This window comes from Dermacentor silvarum, chromosome 1 (genome assembly GCF_013339745.2).
Source record: "Dermacentor silvarum isolate Dsil-2018 chromosome 1, BIME_Dsil_1.4, whole genome shotgun sequence".
Classification (NCBI taxonomy): domain Eukaryota; kingdom Metazoa; phylum Arthropoda; class Arachnida; order Ixodida; family Ixodidae; genus Dermacentor; species Dermacentor silvarum.
The window spans coordinates 157186477-157204677 of NC_051154.1; the positions used below are offsets into that span (position 1 = coordinate 157186477).

Sequence of the window (18201 nt, forward strand, 5' to 3'; positions counted from 1 at the left end):
TTTTAATAAGCGCAATTTATGCGTTTGTTGTTCTTTTAACTACAACTCCCGCCCCTGCAATAATGCCCTTGTGGCGCTGCCGGTACTTGTATGAAATAAAAATTGTAAAAAAGACAGAATGGGATCTACCACCCGTGTACTGCTCCGCACGTTCGCACTCCAGATGCTACTAACAGACATAACAGGATGCGAAATCATTCCAATCTAAACAGTACTTTTCACGAAAGCCACCATATTCGCCCCACTCGAAAGTATCGTTTCAGCCGTCGCTCCAGCCAAGCGTCGATAACTTTGTTACTGTGACCTGTCGCGTGGACAGCACTGAATATTGACTAATCCACCCGTAAGCACAACGGAGTATTCTGGCGGATTTGATTATTTTTAAACGATAGTGGCATTTGGTTCTAGTTATTGACACCGACTTTGTTGCATACTTTTTTTCATCACTGTAAATAGCAGTAGTCTTGTTATTGCAGTGTGTCGAAGCTCCTACGTACACCATGTGCCGTACCTGTCCTTTTCTTATTTTTCATATTCTAATGCATATAATTTATGCAAAAAGTCTATTTGTATAATATTGCACCAAACGTGTCATCCACAGCCCTCCACTACGACGTGCCTCATAATCAGTTTGTGGGTATGGCACGTAGCACCCCAGAATTCAATTTTTAATTTTCAAAGCCCAATAGTATGTGCAACACACAAAACAGTATTAGTAAACTGTGGATAGCATGACTTTTCCTGGTGCCTGTGCTCCTCTGCTGGCATGACTCCCCTCGAGCCGTTGTGTTGCAGCCTTTGCAAGAAGTTTCAAAGCGATTGCTCGTGACAAGAGTTGTCTTCAGGCTGCGTACTAGATGTATCGCCATGTGATAAGACATGCGCGGAAGTCTTCTGTATTTTAGTTACTCCGCTCAAGATACGCCCTTTCTCTTTTTTTCTTGGCCACACGTGTTGGCCTGCCTATATAATCGAGCCTCAAATAAAGGTGGCGTCCCTTTTCGCTCATCAGATGACGGCCTGTTTCTACATCAAATGCAGCGCAACGATACACTAGAGGCCTCTGTGGAACTTCGGGGGCCCCAGAGCTCCAGAAATTTAAAAAAAAATACAGTGCTTCTTATTGTGTTAAGCGCCAGACATTCCACTAAAGTACGTCGTCGCCGACAGCCCTAGTTCCTGGCACATCGGCTTGGGAACGTTTTCGTCGGCGGCGCTGATCGGTGGGAGCCAAGTGCTGAGAGGTTGAAGCTTCTTACGTTAGTGAATCGTACGTTGGCGGCGAAAGAGAGCATGCTCAAACCATTTTCCATATTTGATAACGTTCAGCAGAAAACGGAACGAAAGACCAGGGACTGCAAGCCTTCTTTTTTCTCGCTTATATGTTATTTGTTCGTCCACTGCAGAACTGTACGTATTCGCATTGGTGTATGATGTGAGCCCTCTGTGAGATCAGGGAGTTGCTATAATAAAAAAAGATACGCATTTGCATGTAAATGGGATTGGGAGAAGTAATGGGACCACGAATATAACACGAGGGAGGACTTTCGGTCTCAGAAAAAAAATTATATATATAACGATTATAACGCGAAGCAATGTCACAGAGAAACAGGAAACGCCGAATGAAAGCGGATGCCCTGCGGGCAACCACCTTTGTATTCGCGTTAAATTCGTGAAAACACAGTTTTTGCTCGATTGCTAGATTTAACCGAACGCCGCAGTCTGACAACACCTGTCAGTAAAATCGACGTGACGGTGAAATGTATTGCCGACTATATTTCACCTAACCCTTGCGCTATCACTGAGACCATAAATACGGTCCCGTTCTGCACCATTATGACGGACATCCGAATGCATTTTCAAAGGGGTGTGCCAAGGAACAATTGCTTTAAAATCAAATCGGTGAGTACACCGATTTGAAGAAAGAAAAGTGACTCACCAGAGCAGTCTCGTCTTTGTGCCTTGCAAAAACATCGCCAAAGAAAGCTGAAAAGTTGACTTCCGGAAGGGTCACTCCTTTAACATACGACCCCACAACGCCATTGTCAATTTTCGTCGTAACGCCCGCCTCCTCATCCTTAAAACCATGTACATCTCGCTGTAAAGAGGCTTCGACTACCATTCCGGGTGAAGTATTGGCGCAATGAGAAGTAAATAGCAGAGTGATGCTTTTTACGAACTCTACGGTGAATTCCGGGAAATTTATCAACGCGAAGGACTCGAAACGCGGAGCCTATACCCTCCTTTCGGGAACTGAGCCGCAGCACGCGGCTTTTAAGCCAGAACTGTCGCCTCGGCGACCTAACAGCTGGCGGCCCAGCTTGCTCTGGAATGCATCTGCCACTCGCTGCTATATGGGACGGCGTTACTAGATTGGCTGCTCAAATTCGTATGCAACTTAAAACACACAAAGCACAGAGGCAACATGACAGGACGCTAATTAAGGTTCATTCATCGGTGAAGAAGAGTCTGGTATTTGGCCTACAGGGCGTCCCAGCCAACTTTAGCCAAGCTCTTAAACATAAATAGAGGATATACGAGGACACAACCAGTTGTATTCTTGTCAGCAGTAACGTACCGCACCAGGAGAAATGTTTTCATAATCGAACTATCGATAATTAGATGAGATCAATTAACGAACTTTCTAATTACTGAATTGAGGGCTCGAATATTGATAGAAAATTAATCATTGTGTTTTAAAACAACCGATTCAGTTGTTTTCCGTGCGCTATGTCTCGCGTAATTATTTTTTTCGGCGTTATAAATAAAACGCGCGAAATATAAAAATAGCCGCACGATTACGCATCCGCGCGCCGTGACACCAGCGGTCCAGCGTTACTCGGAAGAATTAACTCTGCGCAATGCATTTGTCCTCCCCCTCCATTCGGCTGCTATTCACTTCGCGCTTCACGCGGAAAAGGCAGCTGGCAGTTCGCGGTAACCAACGCCAATACGGATGCCTCGCCACTTGCACGTGGCAGCCGAGCCAGGCATTTAGCAGAGTGAATTCTTCAGAGTAACGTTCGCCTAGAATCGCTGGGGTCGTGGCGCGCGGATACGTAATCATGCGGCTACTTCCATATTTCTACTGCAGAAAAAAAATAATTACGCGTGACAACCAGTTTAAGCTTTCAAAATGCTCTACCACGATATTGCGTTGCCCCATGAAATTCTTCCATGCTCTTCTACGTACGGTTCTGTTTTGCATAATAACACACGGTATGCCCTCGCTAAGCATGACCGGACTGCCTATTTCCGAGGCGAATTCTCTTTTCAGTATAGTATTTTAATGCTTACTGAAACATAGTATTACGACGGGTGTGCAATGGTCCATCTTAGTGGATACAAAAACTTTTTTATCAATCGCAGTAGTCGTAGGGGCGGTGGCGTTGCTATTTATGTTAAAGCTTCTAAAGAATATGAGGTAATATCATATTATACATGTATTACAAATGATTACGAGGTACTAACACTGAAACGAAACGCTGACGTTATTACTGTCGTTTATCGCCCACCAAATGGCAATTTTGGGCGCTTTATGAACTTTTTTGAAAACTTCTTGCAATTTTTTTCCACGAATAGTCTGAAACTCGTTTGTGGTGGAGATTTTAATATTAATACCCTTGAAGCTAGCACCTTCGTTCAAGATTTCACCAACACCATTTCTTCCAAAGGCTTTGTGAATATAATCACTACGCCGACACGCATCACTGTACTAACCTTGTCGACACTTGATTTGTTTATTACCAACGCGGAAACTAGAGTCACTGATGCGGGAACCATAGCCTCTGACATAAGTGACCACTGCCCAATATTCATGATTTTCTCCCCCCCCCCTCCCCCAACGTTCACACAAATAGTCGAAGGGACGCAATTACAGTGCAGCATGTATAAGACGATGCTTTACTTTTATCTCAGCGTGAAATCAGTGTTCAGGATTCCTCTTTTATATTCGAAATAAAAAGCGTGATTGATGCATATTCCAAGTTGATTGAAAATTTTCAGCGAATATAGGCTATACATTTTCCTTTTACAACTTTCAAACCATCAAAAAGAATAAGAAAACCTTGGGTCACTCCTGCCCACAGGAAAGCTATAATTACGAAAAATTCATTATTTCACACCTCTTTACGTACAAGAGCACTGTCTGACTTGAAAGATTTTTAAACTTTCAGAAATAAACTGAACGCCGAGCTTAGGACGGCAAAGTTAGGATATTATCAGCGGTTGTTTCCTGATATAAAGAAACAGCAACCTGACACCGCATGGAAAGTGGTAAATAGGGTTCTCGGTCGCGAATGTAAAACCGAAACGCCCTCAAAGCTAACGCACAATAACCGTGAAATAGATGGCCAGGCGCTTGTTGATCATTTTAACCAAGCGTTTCTAGAACACGCTCTTCCAGATAGTAACCTACAGGTTATAAGACCGTCAAGCAATGGCCCAGCTGAGAGCTTTGCTCTGCATGATATAAGTGAAGCTGAACTCGTAATCTTAACTGGGATTCATAGCGCTAAAACGACACAAGGACGAGGAAGAACACGGGACGAGCGCTAACTTTGAATTGTTGAAAGTTAGCGCTCGTCCCGTGTTCTTTCTCGTCCGTGTGTCGTTTTAGCGCTATGAATCCCAGTTAAGATTACGATGACCTACCAACACGCCCAAACTTCTTCCCTGCTAACGTGAAGCTGAAGTTTATCGAACATTTCTAGGTCTAAAGAACAGCAAGGCTTTAGATATAGATAACCTACAAATAAAGCCTATAAAATATGTTATCGAATGGATTGCACCTGCGCTCGCTCACATGCATATTCAACCTCGCTATCCAATCAGGTCAAATTCCTGACGCACTGAAACGATCCAAGGTAACAGTCATTTACAAAGGGAGCAATAAAAATGATACAAAAAAATTATAGACCAATATCTGTGGTATCAGTTTTTTCTAAAGGCTTAGAAAAGATATTGTTTTCTCGATCGACTGACTAACTTCTTTGACAAAATAAATCTTCCTTCCGACGCGCAGTTTGGTTTTAGAAAAAGACGCTCTACTGAAACAGATTTATTAACTCTAAAAGAAAGTAGGCTACAAAACATTGAAAATAAACATATAACTCTCGGTTTTTCGTAGATTACAGTAGGGCATTTGATGCACTTAACCATAACATGCTTATACTAAAACTCTCGGACTACGGGGTTCGTGGTAAGCAGCTCGAACTACTCCGTTCCTACTTAGCGAACAGGACTCAGTGTGTCTACATTGGCAATTACCATTCATCTCCCCTCCATATAAAATGCGGTGTGCCCCAAGGTAGTATTTTAGGTCCTCTCTTGTTTAACGTATATATGCACGAGGTCGCGGGATCGAATCCCGGCCACGGCGGCCGCATTTCGATGGGGGCGAAATGCGAAAACACCCGTGTACTTAGATTTAGGTGCACGTTAAAGAACCCCAGGTGGTCCAAATTTCCGGAGTCCCCCACTACGGCGTGCCTCATAATCAGATCGTGGTTTTGGCACGTAAAACACCATAATTAATTTTTTTGTAAATTACCGTATATATAAACGATATCGTCGGTATTGACGCAAGGTCAAAATTTATCATATATGCCGATGATAGTACTATCCTACTCTCCGGAACTGATGAAGTCGATCTAGCGTCAAGATGTAATCACGTCGTTGAGAAGCTCGTATTTTGTTGTGCTATGCAGGATGCGCCGAGTTTCTCGTTCGCACAGAGTTTTACCCGAGTTTGCTCGATGGCAGTCAGTGAACGGAGATAGCAAGGAACGTGCAAAAACAGTAGGCAAAAAGAACTGTCGATATTAAGCCGCGTATGACAACATGAGCGCACCCTGCGCGGCACAGTGCTTCCGCGCTTCAAGCAAAGAAGACTGCGCAACAAAATGCGCCAGTGCCGCGTATTGTTATGAACGTATTATCGTAATTTAGCAATACCGTCACTATCCCGCTGTCTATCTGCACACTTGCCATGAGCCGTTTGCCACGCCTTTCTCGGGCGCGTCAAGGGCGTGCCTCCTCTTTCGGGCATTATCTGTCTATTGTTGGGACTCGGGTAGCGTTTAAGCCGGTGACCCTTCAGCCAAAGGGATGAGTACGTCCGGGAGTAAGAGCAATAGAAAAAGAGGGTTTATTCTACATATTTACAGTGGCTCCAAATATGAAAGCCCACTCCATGGGAGAGCACTTTGAAAGTCTCAGCTCACTACATGTCTGAGCACATATCAGAACACGTCAAGACACACCACTGCACGCAAGGTGTCTCCTTATAAAACATCCGTATTCCCTAGTTGACCCGACTAGGGAATCAGATGACCTTGATGCGGCTAATCAGAGAGGTAGTATTGTTCACTGAACTCCGCCTCTAATGTTGCACCTTCGAAGCAAGGACGAGGCAATCCGGAAACAGGGGGTTGACACTCCTTCCACGAAAGTCGGTGACCGATTACTTACTTTCCGCGAAATAGAAAGCACAGCGACCCATTACTTACTTTCCACGAAATAGTTTCTCACTACCCGTTAGAGCGGAGGAGTTTTCCACAACCGCATCCTAAGCTTAACAGGTCTCAAATCGTCGACTTTTAAAATGCTACAAACGGGGTCCTTTCCTTCGAGGGGCTAAGTCGCGTCGCCCCAAATATAGAACCACACTGTCCAGATTATGGTGTGCATTTCTGTACATTGGCTCACATGCTCTGGCAATGCCCTGCGTTACGTAGCGCACCGTTCAACAAAGAAACTAACTGGGACAATGCCCTTAAAAGCGGCGTACTCTCAGTTCAACTCCAGGCTGTCCAGAGGGCCTGCGAAAGGGCGGAGGACCACGGCCTTCCTGCCCCTACGTGGACGCGGCCAGCGACTACTACGGACTTCCCACAGGGGGTCCTCACGTAGTTCCTCAGGACCAAATAAAGTTCATGTCTGTCGTATATGCCAAGCGTGATGTGGCAGACCTACTGGCTCAGCTATAAAGTGGACCATTGTCATCCAGCAGAGCGCCTGACGTCCCCACAAGCCTATGGCGGCGATTGAGATTCGCCGTAACTGGGGTAGCCACTTGGACGGCTTTTCCCTCACGGTCCGGCTGCCGGCTCGACCCCCCACACCGGTGCTCCATTTCCGGTTTTCCAGTTCGCCCTAAATCGACACATGTATTGCGAGCGCTCTAACGGGCGGTCATACAAAACAGCTGAATTGTCGCTAGCGGATGCATTCTGAATTCTTTAAACCGTTCACGGTAGTGAAACTGTGGTGTTATCAACATTTGCGGAATTGAGTGGTCCATACTATCGCTTTTATTTTTCTTCTTACCTGTCTCCTGCATGTTGTTGTTGATGACCTGAGTGGTTGTGGCGCATACCAACTATATGAGTCAAAACGCAACTTCTTTTTTTTAATGCTTAAGCATTTCTATCGTAACCCAACCAAGAAACTGTCCGAGCGTCCATCGTCCTCCGCGTAAGGCGATCGCTTTCAAGTTCGCGAGCTGTGAAAGAAGACGACGAACGCGCGACCAGTGGCACGAGCGCGTCTCTGTGACTATACGGGACGTGTGCAATCAGGCACGCACTATAGAGACAACTGTAGTAAGCCAGAGTGGAGCAGCCGTGGCTTCTGATCAGAACGTCATCAGCGCACCTGGCGCTACAAATGCAGTAGCTTAATTGCTTGCCTTATCAGTTCACGTTGCGCTGCCTTCCGCAGCAGTTCGTGTCCCCGCAGCGCTGTCGCATTTACCGTAATGGCGCCAAGACGAACGCAGCCGCTGAGCAGTGCTAGGCTTACCAGCAGTGTGGAGAGTGAGCACTCAACACCACGTCGCTACTACGAAATGCTTACGCATCATTCAAATAACTCCCTGAGGAGATCCTGCGTATTTTTTTTAATATGCCTTCTCTGCGATGGCGCTTCTCGCGTCGAGTGGCACGGCCAGCTTCAGCCACATAGTGAAATATACGTTGAACTGCGGCGTTCTCCTGCCCCCACACATACCTGGGCTAGGGAAACGACGCTCAGTGGGCTGCTGGCTTTACCGCGTTTTCCTTTAAAAAAGGTCGTGTGCCATATTCATAAAGCCTTTAAATAAATTTTAATCATGCAAAGTTTGTACTCGACGTATCGGCATTTTATTGTGTTTGTATTTTGCATGTAGTATTTATCGCAATAAACACGCTACCGCCTCCTCCCCAATCACGCTCCGCAACTCAGTGGCTTCGTTTTTTTTTTCTTTTTTTTTTATTATTCGGCAAAGGCGTTTTCGCAGCTGAGAATATATTAACCGGGCGCACGAGGTATTTGAGACTACAATGTTGGCTTCAGGCAGAGAACATCGCCAGCAAAAATAGACATATTTTCACCTAACTTTGGGAAATACTTTCTTACGGTTTACTTCCACAATTACTCAATGAATCCGCCAACCGCAGCAATATCCTATTCAATTCGGCTCCGGAAACGGCTGCATGCATGTACGGATCAGGTGGTCCTTAGATATGTTGGGGCATTGAGTCAGCTATGGCAGCCTTCAGCGAGTCTTTTGTAGTATGTGGCTGTTTGTTGGCCTCTCTCTCAACGACGCCCCAGATATAGTAGTCGATCGGATTTAAATCTGGAGAACTAGGAGGCCACAAGTTGGGAGCGACGTGATCGTAAAAGTTGTCAGCCAGTTACTCCGTGGTGACGTGGTGACGTTGGCGGTGTGGGCGAATCTTGCTGAAAGACATAAGGTCTTCCTTTCGAAACAGTCTCTATCCAGGGCTTTACAACGGTGGTAAGCACCTCCACGTGCCTCCAGTGTGGCGGCATGACGTCACCCTCGTTGCTGGCGACGGCCAACACCATCACAGACGACGGAAATTTTGTGTGCATCACTGTAGGCACCTCATCAGCGCTTGCGCAAAGCCACCTGTTGTTACGGCGGTTAACTTTTTGGTCTTGGTCAAAGTTCTTTTCATTTGACAAAAAAAAAAAAACAGAGCATGCGAGGCTCCTCAGGTCTCTTCAGCTTGCTTAGCCATCGCTTCGACCGGAGCAGACGATTCTCCCGAGTTTTATCGGACATGAATTACCCCCTCCTCATGCCATAGGAATGCTACCTCAAGTCCTCGTGCACAGCAAGCCTGACAGTCGACTTTGCGACTTGGAGCGCCTTTGCAATGCCCGCATTGACTTCCCTGGGTCGTCACTCACGATGACTTGCAGCCGCCGGAGGAAATCAGGGGTTCTGATGACGTCTTACCGCTAACTGTGTCATAGGCGCCTACAAGGGGGGGGGGGGGGGGGGGGGGGCACGAGCCCCTTCCGGAGTTTTCCCAGGAAGGCCGAGGCCCCCCCCCCCCCCCCCCGCCCCTAAAGTGTCATTACCGGAGTTCTGTTACCCACATATGATTTGAGGATTCTTTGGCGTTTTCACTTTATTTGTGGCTAAAAGTTTACAGCAGCAATGTTGGCGCGGACGTGCACTGCAATTAATTTCTACTTTCGCTTTAGTTCGGCAAATCCTGCCATTAGGAGGACAAGTGTATTAGAAGCACAAGCGGCAGCTATATACCTCATCCGTGTTTCCTCACTTCAACATTTTTGTTACGCTGAGAACACCATGCAGAAATAGCATATATTTAAATATATACACAGGACAAGATTTATTGCATTTTTTAAAGAGAAGGAGGTCGCCAACTAAATGAATAGCCTATGCCTTGACAACGAATATGTTGATATCTGTTCTCCTCACTTCAAATTACTTTGCCTACTTTCTTGGCCCTGAGATGTCGAGATGCCTTCTCTATAGGCATAGTCAACAATCAAGGTCAGGCCCACTCCGCAGCAACAATTACTTGCATGCATGCAGAGGAAGCAGAAGAGGCAGCTATAGCTTTGGCTATAAATGGCACCACCGCGGAAATCATTTTTAGATATTCCAAAACCGCAGTTAGAAACTTTGCCAGTGGCAAAATCCACAAACCGGCCATGAAAATTCTAAACAAATATCCACCACCTGATCGCCATATTCAAATAATCTGGGTCCCGGCACATTCCTCGCACCCAGGAAATGAGGCTAACCACAATTATGCCCGAGGTTTTGTCAGCCGGGCGGTGGGAGGCTGTGATGAGCAGGTTCTTTTGTGTTAATGTTTTCTGGCGGTTCTCTGAGGCGGAGCCTCCCAGAACCCAATCGAGGACAAAGCCGTTTGTGGAACGCACACACAAAACGTTTAATGTAACTAGAACGAGGGAAAAAAACCCATAAAATAAACACTCAAAAAGAACTCATAATACAACACACGTGTGGCTAGAACGCTTACTGATGTCGGGCAAGTTCGGGCAGGCTGCGGGTGTCAGTATGCACTAGAGTCTCGATGCGGCGAAGCGGAGACGACGATAGAAGCGTTGTTTGTCTCACCAAAAGGTCGCTGTCGGAACGTCGTACAGGCTACCAGAGCGTGGCAGCTCTGGCTCGGTGGGAGAAGACAGGCGGCTTGGCAGCACGGGTTGACGGCGGCGGCGTCCTGGCCGGGCAGCTGGTCGTAGAGCTCGGGCCCGTAGCCCGACAGCTCAGGTTCTGCCCACGGGCGCAGACGCTCACCGGCCTCGGGCAGCAGCAGTTGACAATCGGGCAGGGTGGCGATGCCCGGGAAGGCAGGCGGCTTGGCAGCAGGGGTTGACGGCGGCGGCGTCCTGGCCGGGCAGCTGGTCGTGGAGCTCGGGCCCGTAGCCCGACAGCTCTCGTTCTGCCCACGGGCGCAGACGCTTGCCGGCCTCGGGCAGCAGTTCTCGAACGGATGGAGTGGCGGCGCCCAGGAATGGGTTGGCAGGAGGCCCCGGCCGGGGAGGCTCGGGTCCGGAACCCGACGGCCGTCTTCAACTCCCGATCCGGTGGCCGACCTTGTCCTGGTGTCGCTTCTGGAACTCCTCCCCCTACTGCCAGCGCGGCTTCTTTTTCTGCTGCTCTGGTCGATTCGTCGACTTCTCATTGGCTGTTCGAGGCTCCGTGTTCCTTTGTGATTGGATTCGCTTTCTTTTGGTATTTTTCTTGTGCCGCGTGTTCACGCGCCGGAGGGTCTTCGGCGTCGTCGTTTTCGGCGCGGCGCGGTAGAGCGGCGCGCGCTCTCCTTGTCGTCTGCTTCTTGTTTGAAATGCAACGCACCTTGTCGCACACCACAAATATCACCATCGCGCATCACCGCACCGTGTCGCGCACCACAAAAGTCACCGCATTGTGTCGCGCACTACTCATCACAAGAGCCCCTTTTTAGGAAAAGTTTTTCCAGAGGAAAAACTGTGGCTAGTGCGCGGCACAATTCACCCATATGCTTAAAACACAACACTCATTGGGCGTTCACTGTTCAGCCGGGAAAGTTCGCTGAGCATACACATCATAAAAATTATTATGCAAATGTTCTGCGCCTAGTCAAAGCTATGTCCCTAACAATGTTCACGGGGTGCAGAAAGCATGACACAAAAAACTAGTCAATAGAGCACTTATAGTTGATAACTAAGTTGTCCAACAAATACGTTTCTGTCCAAGGTCAAATCCTGATATGGCAACCGGCTATTCAATCGGCTTCTTAGGTAATTGCGTCCCAGGTGAGACGAGCTGCGAGTCTCTTCTTCGTTCGAGATGAAACCTCTGGAGCCGATTTGTTGCACCTTGGGAAACGCACATACGAGGACCTCTGAATGACTTGACTCAGGTGTTGAATTTATTCGAAACGCTCGCCCAGACTATCATTTACACTGAATTCACCACCCTGCAGCGGCATGCATTGAGACTCGAATGCCTTAAGGACTGGTTCGGGCAAGCTAGATAGTCGTTCTGACCTATCGGCAGAACGCGTTCCGGGCATCTCCGCGGAAATGCTTTCTACTTCAGCTGACGCTAATGAGGAGTGATTTGCTTCCTCATTATTCATTACAAAATGTGTAGATGCATAGTTGTACTCTCTTGGATGAGTTCCTGGCATATCCGCAGCGCATTTTCTAGCGTAAACCAACCATGACTTGAACTTATTTCCAAGCATACTACTCCGCACCTTTTTCTGAGCACGTTATCAGTAGGTGCTGAAATGTCGTGCGACATTTCTCTTATGTGTCTCGTTTGCTTTCTGGAATCTTTTATGTTCTTTCTACCAAATATCTCGGTACTTGTGCTCATTGCACTTTGACCTATTGGGTGTTCAGGGAGACAGACAGGCAAGCTCACCTTCTCTTGAGGTGATTCATCTGGGTGGTCCTCGCACCTGACGAGGCCACTTGTCACCATTGCAAGGGGCACACCGGAAGAGTGGGGGAGCGTTTCCTCGCTCGCCTCGCACTCTTCGAGGTCATGGGCAAAGCGAACTTTTGCCCGGTCCGTCGGGCTTTCCAAAGGTCTATATGCCTCTTCATTTGATGTGCTTTTTGTTGCACTGGTTCACATGCGTGCCTCCTTGCTGGTTTTGTCCTCTTCGAGGTCACAGTCCATGCGCACCGTTGCCCAGCCTGTCGGGCTTTCTGACGGCATTTTTGCCTCTTTATCCAAGGTGCTTTTTCTAGCACAGGTGCGCATGCGTGCCTCGATTTCATGAGAAGCTGCCTGCTGTCTGCGCCCTGAGCTATCCTCAGCGTCCCTGAGGTTCACGTCGGGACCTACACTGGTCCGTTTCCTGCCTATTTCTCTGCTGCCCTCTTGTTCAGTGCCTTTTATTGCGATAGCAATTATATGGACACTCAAAAGCAGATTTCTGCCGTCGGCGTCGCCGTCGCCGTGAGGTTCCGTATGACGTCATTTGGAGAAGAAATCGTCGCCGCGCGCCGAACGCTGTATGTGCGAGTGAAAGGGCGCGAGAGGCGCGTCTTTCACGGGGAGTGAACGCACGGCGGAGAACAAACGCGCGTTCTGCGCCGTGCTCGCTTAAGGGCTGCAGAAGTAGGCGTCTCTGTTCTCCTTCACAATCACCATGTATGTAGAGCAAACGCGCCTTCTTCCGACGAGCGAGAGGCCGTGGGGGAGGGGCAGGGAAGGGAGGCGACGTTTAGCTGCGGCACGCAGTGCCTATTTATATCAGAGGCTCCGGCAACAGTCACCAACGCCGCACGCATTTTGAGCGAACGCGGGCAAAACGCCGATGGCGTCGACAACAGTTCTGCGTGTTGCCGATGCTGCAGCATGTCCAAATTTATACAGCTGATAAAGCTAATATCATTACTCCGTATAGCTCTCTACAAGTTTGCTATCGCAATTGATGCTTCGCCTTTCAGGTGAAACTGCGACAACTTTTTCTAACAAACACCCGTGACGGTGTTCGGGGAAATCAATAGTCAAAGATGTTGAGCTGCTTAGTCTGGAGCCCGCGTCAAACGATTGCTCAATAGAGCTTGCATATGACTCCAGCTCGCAAATCTCTCAGTGAGCGTGCCCTTTCAGCCTCCGCGACCCTGAGACGCAACTGTAAAACACGTGCCTCGCGCTCAATCTGTTCTCTTTTCGCTTCTCGCTCCACAGCACGTTCTTCTCGCGCTCGCGCCTGCCGCTCGGCGAACCACGCTTTTAGCTCTGCTCCCTCAAGCCCCATGCGTTCCGCTAAAGCTAACAGCTCTCGCGTGCTACCCATGTTTTTAAACCGAGAATTAGCAATAAAATCCAAACGAACGGCTTTGTCCTGTCGCGCGGACGCCAATTTGTGATGAGCAGGTTCTTTTGTGTTAATGTTTTCTGGCGGTTCTCTGAGGCGGAGCCTCCCAGAACCCAATCGAGGACAAAGCCGTTTGTGGAACGCACACACAAAACGTTTAATGTAACTAGAACGAGGAAAAAAAACCCATAAAATAAACACTCAAAAAGAACTCATAATACAACACACGTGTGGCTAGAACGCTTACTGATGTCGGGCAAGTTCGGGCAGGCTGCGGGTGTGAGTATGCACTAGAGTCTCGATGCGGCGAAGCGGAGACGACGATAGAAGCGTTGTTTGTCTCACCAAAAGGTCGCTGTCGGAACGTCGTACAGGCTACCAGAGCGTGGCAGCTCTGGCTCGGTGGGAGAAGACAGGCGGCTCGGCAGCACGGGTTGACGGCGGCGGCGTCCTGCCCGGGCAGCTGGTCGTAGAGCTCGGGCCCGTAGCCCGACAGCTCAGGTTCTGCCCACGGGCGCAGACGCTCACCGGCCTCGGGCAGCAGCAGTTGACAATCGGGCAGGGTGGCGATGCCCGGGAAGGCAGGCGGCTTGGCAGCAGGGGTTGACGGCGGCGGCGTCCTGGCCGGGCAGCTGGTCGTGGAGCTCGGGCCCGTAGCCCGACAGCTCTCGTTCTGCCCACGGGCGCAGACGCTTGCCGGCCTCGGGCAGCAGTTCTCGAACGGATGGAGTGGCGGCGCCCAGGAATGGGTTGGCAGGAGGCCCCGGCCGGGTGAAGTCCTGGTGGCTCGGGTCCGGAACCCGACGGCCGTCTTCAACTCCCGATCCGGTGGCCGACCTTGTCCTGGTGTCGCTTCTGGAACTCCTCCCCCTACTGCCAGCGCGGCTCCTTTTTCTGCTGCTCTGGTCGATTCGTCGACTTCTCATTGGCTGTTCGAGGCTCCGTGTTCCTTTGTGATTGGATTCGCTTTCTTTTGGTATTTTTCTTGTGCCGCGTGTTCACGCGCCGGACGGTCTTCGGCGTCGTCATTTTCGGCGCGGCGCGGTAGAGCGGCGCGCGCTCTCCTTGTCGTCTGCTTCTTGTTTGAAATGCAACGCACCTTGTCGCACACCACAAATATCACCGTCGCGCATCACCGCACCGTGTCGCGCACCACAAAAGTCACCGCATTGTGTCGCGCACTACTCATCACAGAGGCCTCGACCTGGGTTCAGCGAGGGATCGCATGGTGACTTTCCACGAAATTACTATCGACTACCGCGAAGGTAGACAAAAATACCCCCCTCCGCATAAATCACTGGATAAACTGCAACAGATAGGTGACCTGGAGACAGTTGCAGACTGGCTCATTTGCCAACCCTTACAAGTATTCGCTAATATATCCGGGCTGCTTCTTACCTAAATGCAAAAACTGCGACGCCTATAAAGCGGACCTGACACATATATTGAGCGACTGCCCCGGGCTCAAACCTAGGGCGGAACTCTAACTTAATAACACTTCAGACTGGGAGCCGCCTAGCAGAAGAAACCCAGTAATTCAAATAACTCTACATCTGACGAAAATTAAGTTTCACCTCCTCCTCCTTCTTGACCATGAAAAAAACCTGCAGACTTCAGTGACCCCTCCGGCAGAGTCTTCTATCAACTGCGTGTGAAAAGCACGTGAGATATATGTGTCTCAATATTGATTCTCTTTCCAGTAGGCAGGGCTAACGACTGGCGACAAAGAAAAAGAAAGAAAGCGGTCTTCTAATTATTTACAACATTTACACATTATGGATGGAAACATCGCCTCTTGCATGCAGAGGCCATAAATACGGGGTGTTTCAGCAAACACTTTTAAAATATTTTTAAAGGTTGTCTGTGCCAGATAGCACAATTCTAGTTCATGAGCTGGTCTACTCGAAGAGGCGTACATTACTTGCGCAAAAAATTGAAATGCATAATCGACTAATTATTAAAAATTAACCAATTAGGTTTTGAACATATTAACTTATGGCCCATGTTGCAATTTACAAATTCTAGCCGCGGAGTTCGCGAGGCGGATGCACTAGGAACTAATTCTCAGGATGGCACCAGTTTCGAGATATTAATTGCCGAACATTGCGGAGAAATACATTGGCGTTCCAGTTACTTTGGTGCATACCCGCCGTGGCTGCTTAGTGACTATGGTGTTGGACTGCTAAGCATGAGGTCGCGGGATCAAATCACGGCCACGGCAGCTGCATTTCGATGTGGGCGAAATGCTAGAACACCCGTATACTTAGATTTAGGTGCACGTTAAAGAACCCCAGCTGGTCTAAATTATTCCAGAGTCCTCCACAACGGCATGCCTCATAATCAGATAGTGCTTTTGGCACGTAAACCCCCCTAATTTACATATCTATTCACACTTTTGTGCTTCGATGCATAAAACGACGTTTTGTTAAGAAATGCACGCCAATGCATTTCTCCGCAAAGTTAGAGAATTAATAGCTCTACACTGGTGTCAGCCTGAGAACTAGTTCCAAGTGGATCCGAACTCCATGGCTAGAATTTGTAAATTGCAACATGGGCCTTAAGGTAATTAGCTAGAAACTTAATTGGTTATTTTGTTCATGTCCGCCTCTTCGAGTAGACGAGCTCATGAACTAGAATTGTGCTATCTGCCACACGCCACCTTTATATTTTTTTAAAGTGTTCGCTGAAACACCTTGTGTATAGAATTCACTCAGTAACCGAAATGATGCGAAGCCGGATTCACTCGAAATCAGACTAAATAGAAGTCTAGAAGTCATGCTGAGCAGCGCTTATACTCGGACTCAAATGCAATGACCTCTGTCTCTTAACTCTGCAACACTAGGGGCGCGGAAAGACAGCCCGGCAAGGAAGACAACGCGCATGAAGTTAGCAGCCATCCCTGCTAGTCCTTTATCATTGCACCCACCCACCAATGATTACCAACAAAGAGATATGGCACGCGGGCCGCATAAGCGTCAGCCGCGCACAGTCATTCACAGCTACGGCAGGGCTAGAGAAGAAGACACGTGCTCTCCTAGCCATTCGCGTTTGATTACGTGACCTACAACTAACCCGAATATTGAGCGCGTGGGAAGATAATGCCCATCAAGCCGCCATCCTTTTCGGCTCAGTGTTACGTGCTTTTGAACGCACCCACAGGGTATGGGTCACTCATGTATATGGTTTTCGGATTTATTGCGGAACATCACGGCGACGACAACAGCGAAAATTTGCCTAGAGTGTCGATAAAAGTGCTTTCGCCATAAAGCGATAAATAGAAAAATTGTTAGCAAAGTGTATATATATATATATATATATATATATATATATATATATATATATCATAAGAAGCCAGCAAACAGTGCCACCAAGTACAACATAGGGGAAATTACTTGTACTTACCAAGTATTCAATGAAAGAAATGATAAATTAATGACACTGAACATGGATGAAAAAACAACTGGTGGGGAACGAACGCACGTCTTCTCATTGCGCGTGCGATGCTCTCACCATTGAGCTACCGCGGCGTCATTTTCCCATCCACATTCTGGGGTATTTATGCCTTACCACTAGAATTAACTCTGGGAGCGTTAGCCAGTGTCACCAATCACAAACTTAGGCGGCGGATGTGAAACATCCTTTCAGCCACAGGCGTCACGAGTTCGTGATCTTTTTGGGTGAAGGCAACCGGTCAAAAAACCCACATATGCTACCTGAAGGCGTCAATGTTGCCAGATTCAAGCCTTCGTTATGTAATGAACGAGAAGAAAGGGAACTAAGGGGCCCTATTTTTATTAATCATATCATAAGAAGCCAACAGACAGTGACACCAAGGACAACATAGGGGAAATTAATTGTGGTTACTAATTGAATTAGTAAGCACAAGTAAGTACGTCGAGTGGCACGGGCACTTTCGGCCACATAGTGAAATATACGTTGAACTATGCCGTCCTCCTGCCCCCACACATACCTGGGCCACGGAAACGACGCTCAGTGGGCTGCTGGCTTTACACGCTCATTTTCCCTAAAAAGAAAAATAATGTGTGCCGAATTTATAACGCTTTTAAATAAATTTTAATCAGGAAAATTTTGTGCTCAACGCATCGGCAGTTTATTTTTTTGTAATTTGCATGCATTATTTACCGCAAAAAACACGCTACCTCCTCCTCCCGACTCACGCTCCGCACCTCAGTGCATTCTTTTTCGGCAAAGGTGGTTTCGCAGCTAAGGACAGGACCTTAGCCAGGGGGGCGGTGTTCTCCAGCAGAGCTCCCGCTGTGTAAAGAAACTTGTCAACAGCTGCTCACTATGTGCAAGACTGAGCAGATCTTTCCGTGCCCATGGCCTACGGCGCCGAGTACATCGGCCGAACGTCTTTTTATTTTTGGCTGTGACTAACTGTTTTATTTTTATTAATGAAATCTATTGAGACGAATCGTCCGTATAAAAATATTATACTATTAGGAAGATTCATCTGCAACCTAAATATATAAAGGTATTAATAAAATAGTATTTAGAAAGACATATAATTTGCCTACTGCGATTTTTACCGCGAATAATTACTGAAAAATAGGTG

The 18201-nt window shown here is 47.9% G+C and overlaps 1 protein-coding gene across 1 annotated transcript in view; it reads right to left on the minus strand.

The window, feature by feature from the left end:
- Positions 1–2299, minus strand: part of LOC119436274 (uncharacterized) — a 60212-nt gene extending 57913 nt beyond the window's left edge. The window contains exon 1 of the mRNA XM_037703074.2: positions 1940–2299. Coding sequence (XP_037559002.2) covers positions 1940–2122 — 183 coding nt within the window. The 5' untranslated portion in view covers positions 2123–2299. The remainder of the gene's footprint in view (positions 1–1939) is intronic.
- Between the last annotated feature and the right edge of the window lie 15902 nt (positions 2300–18201).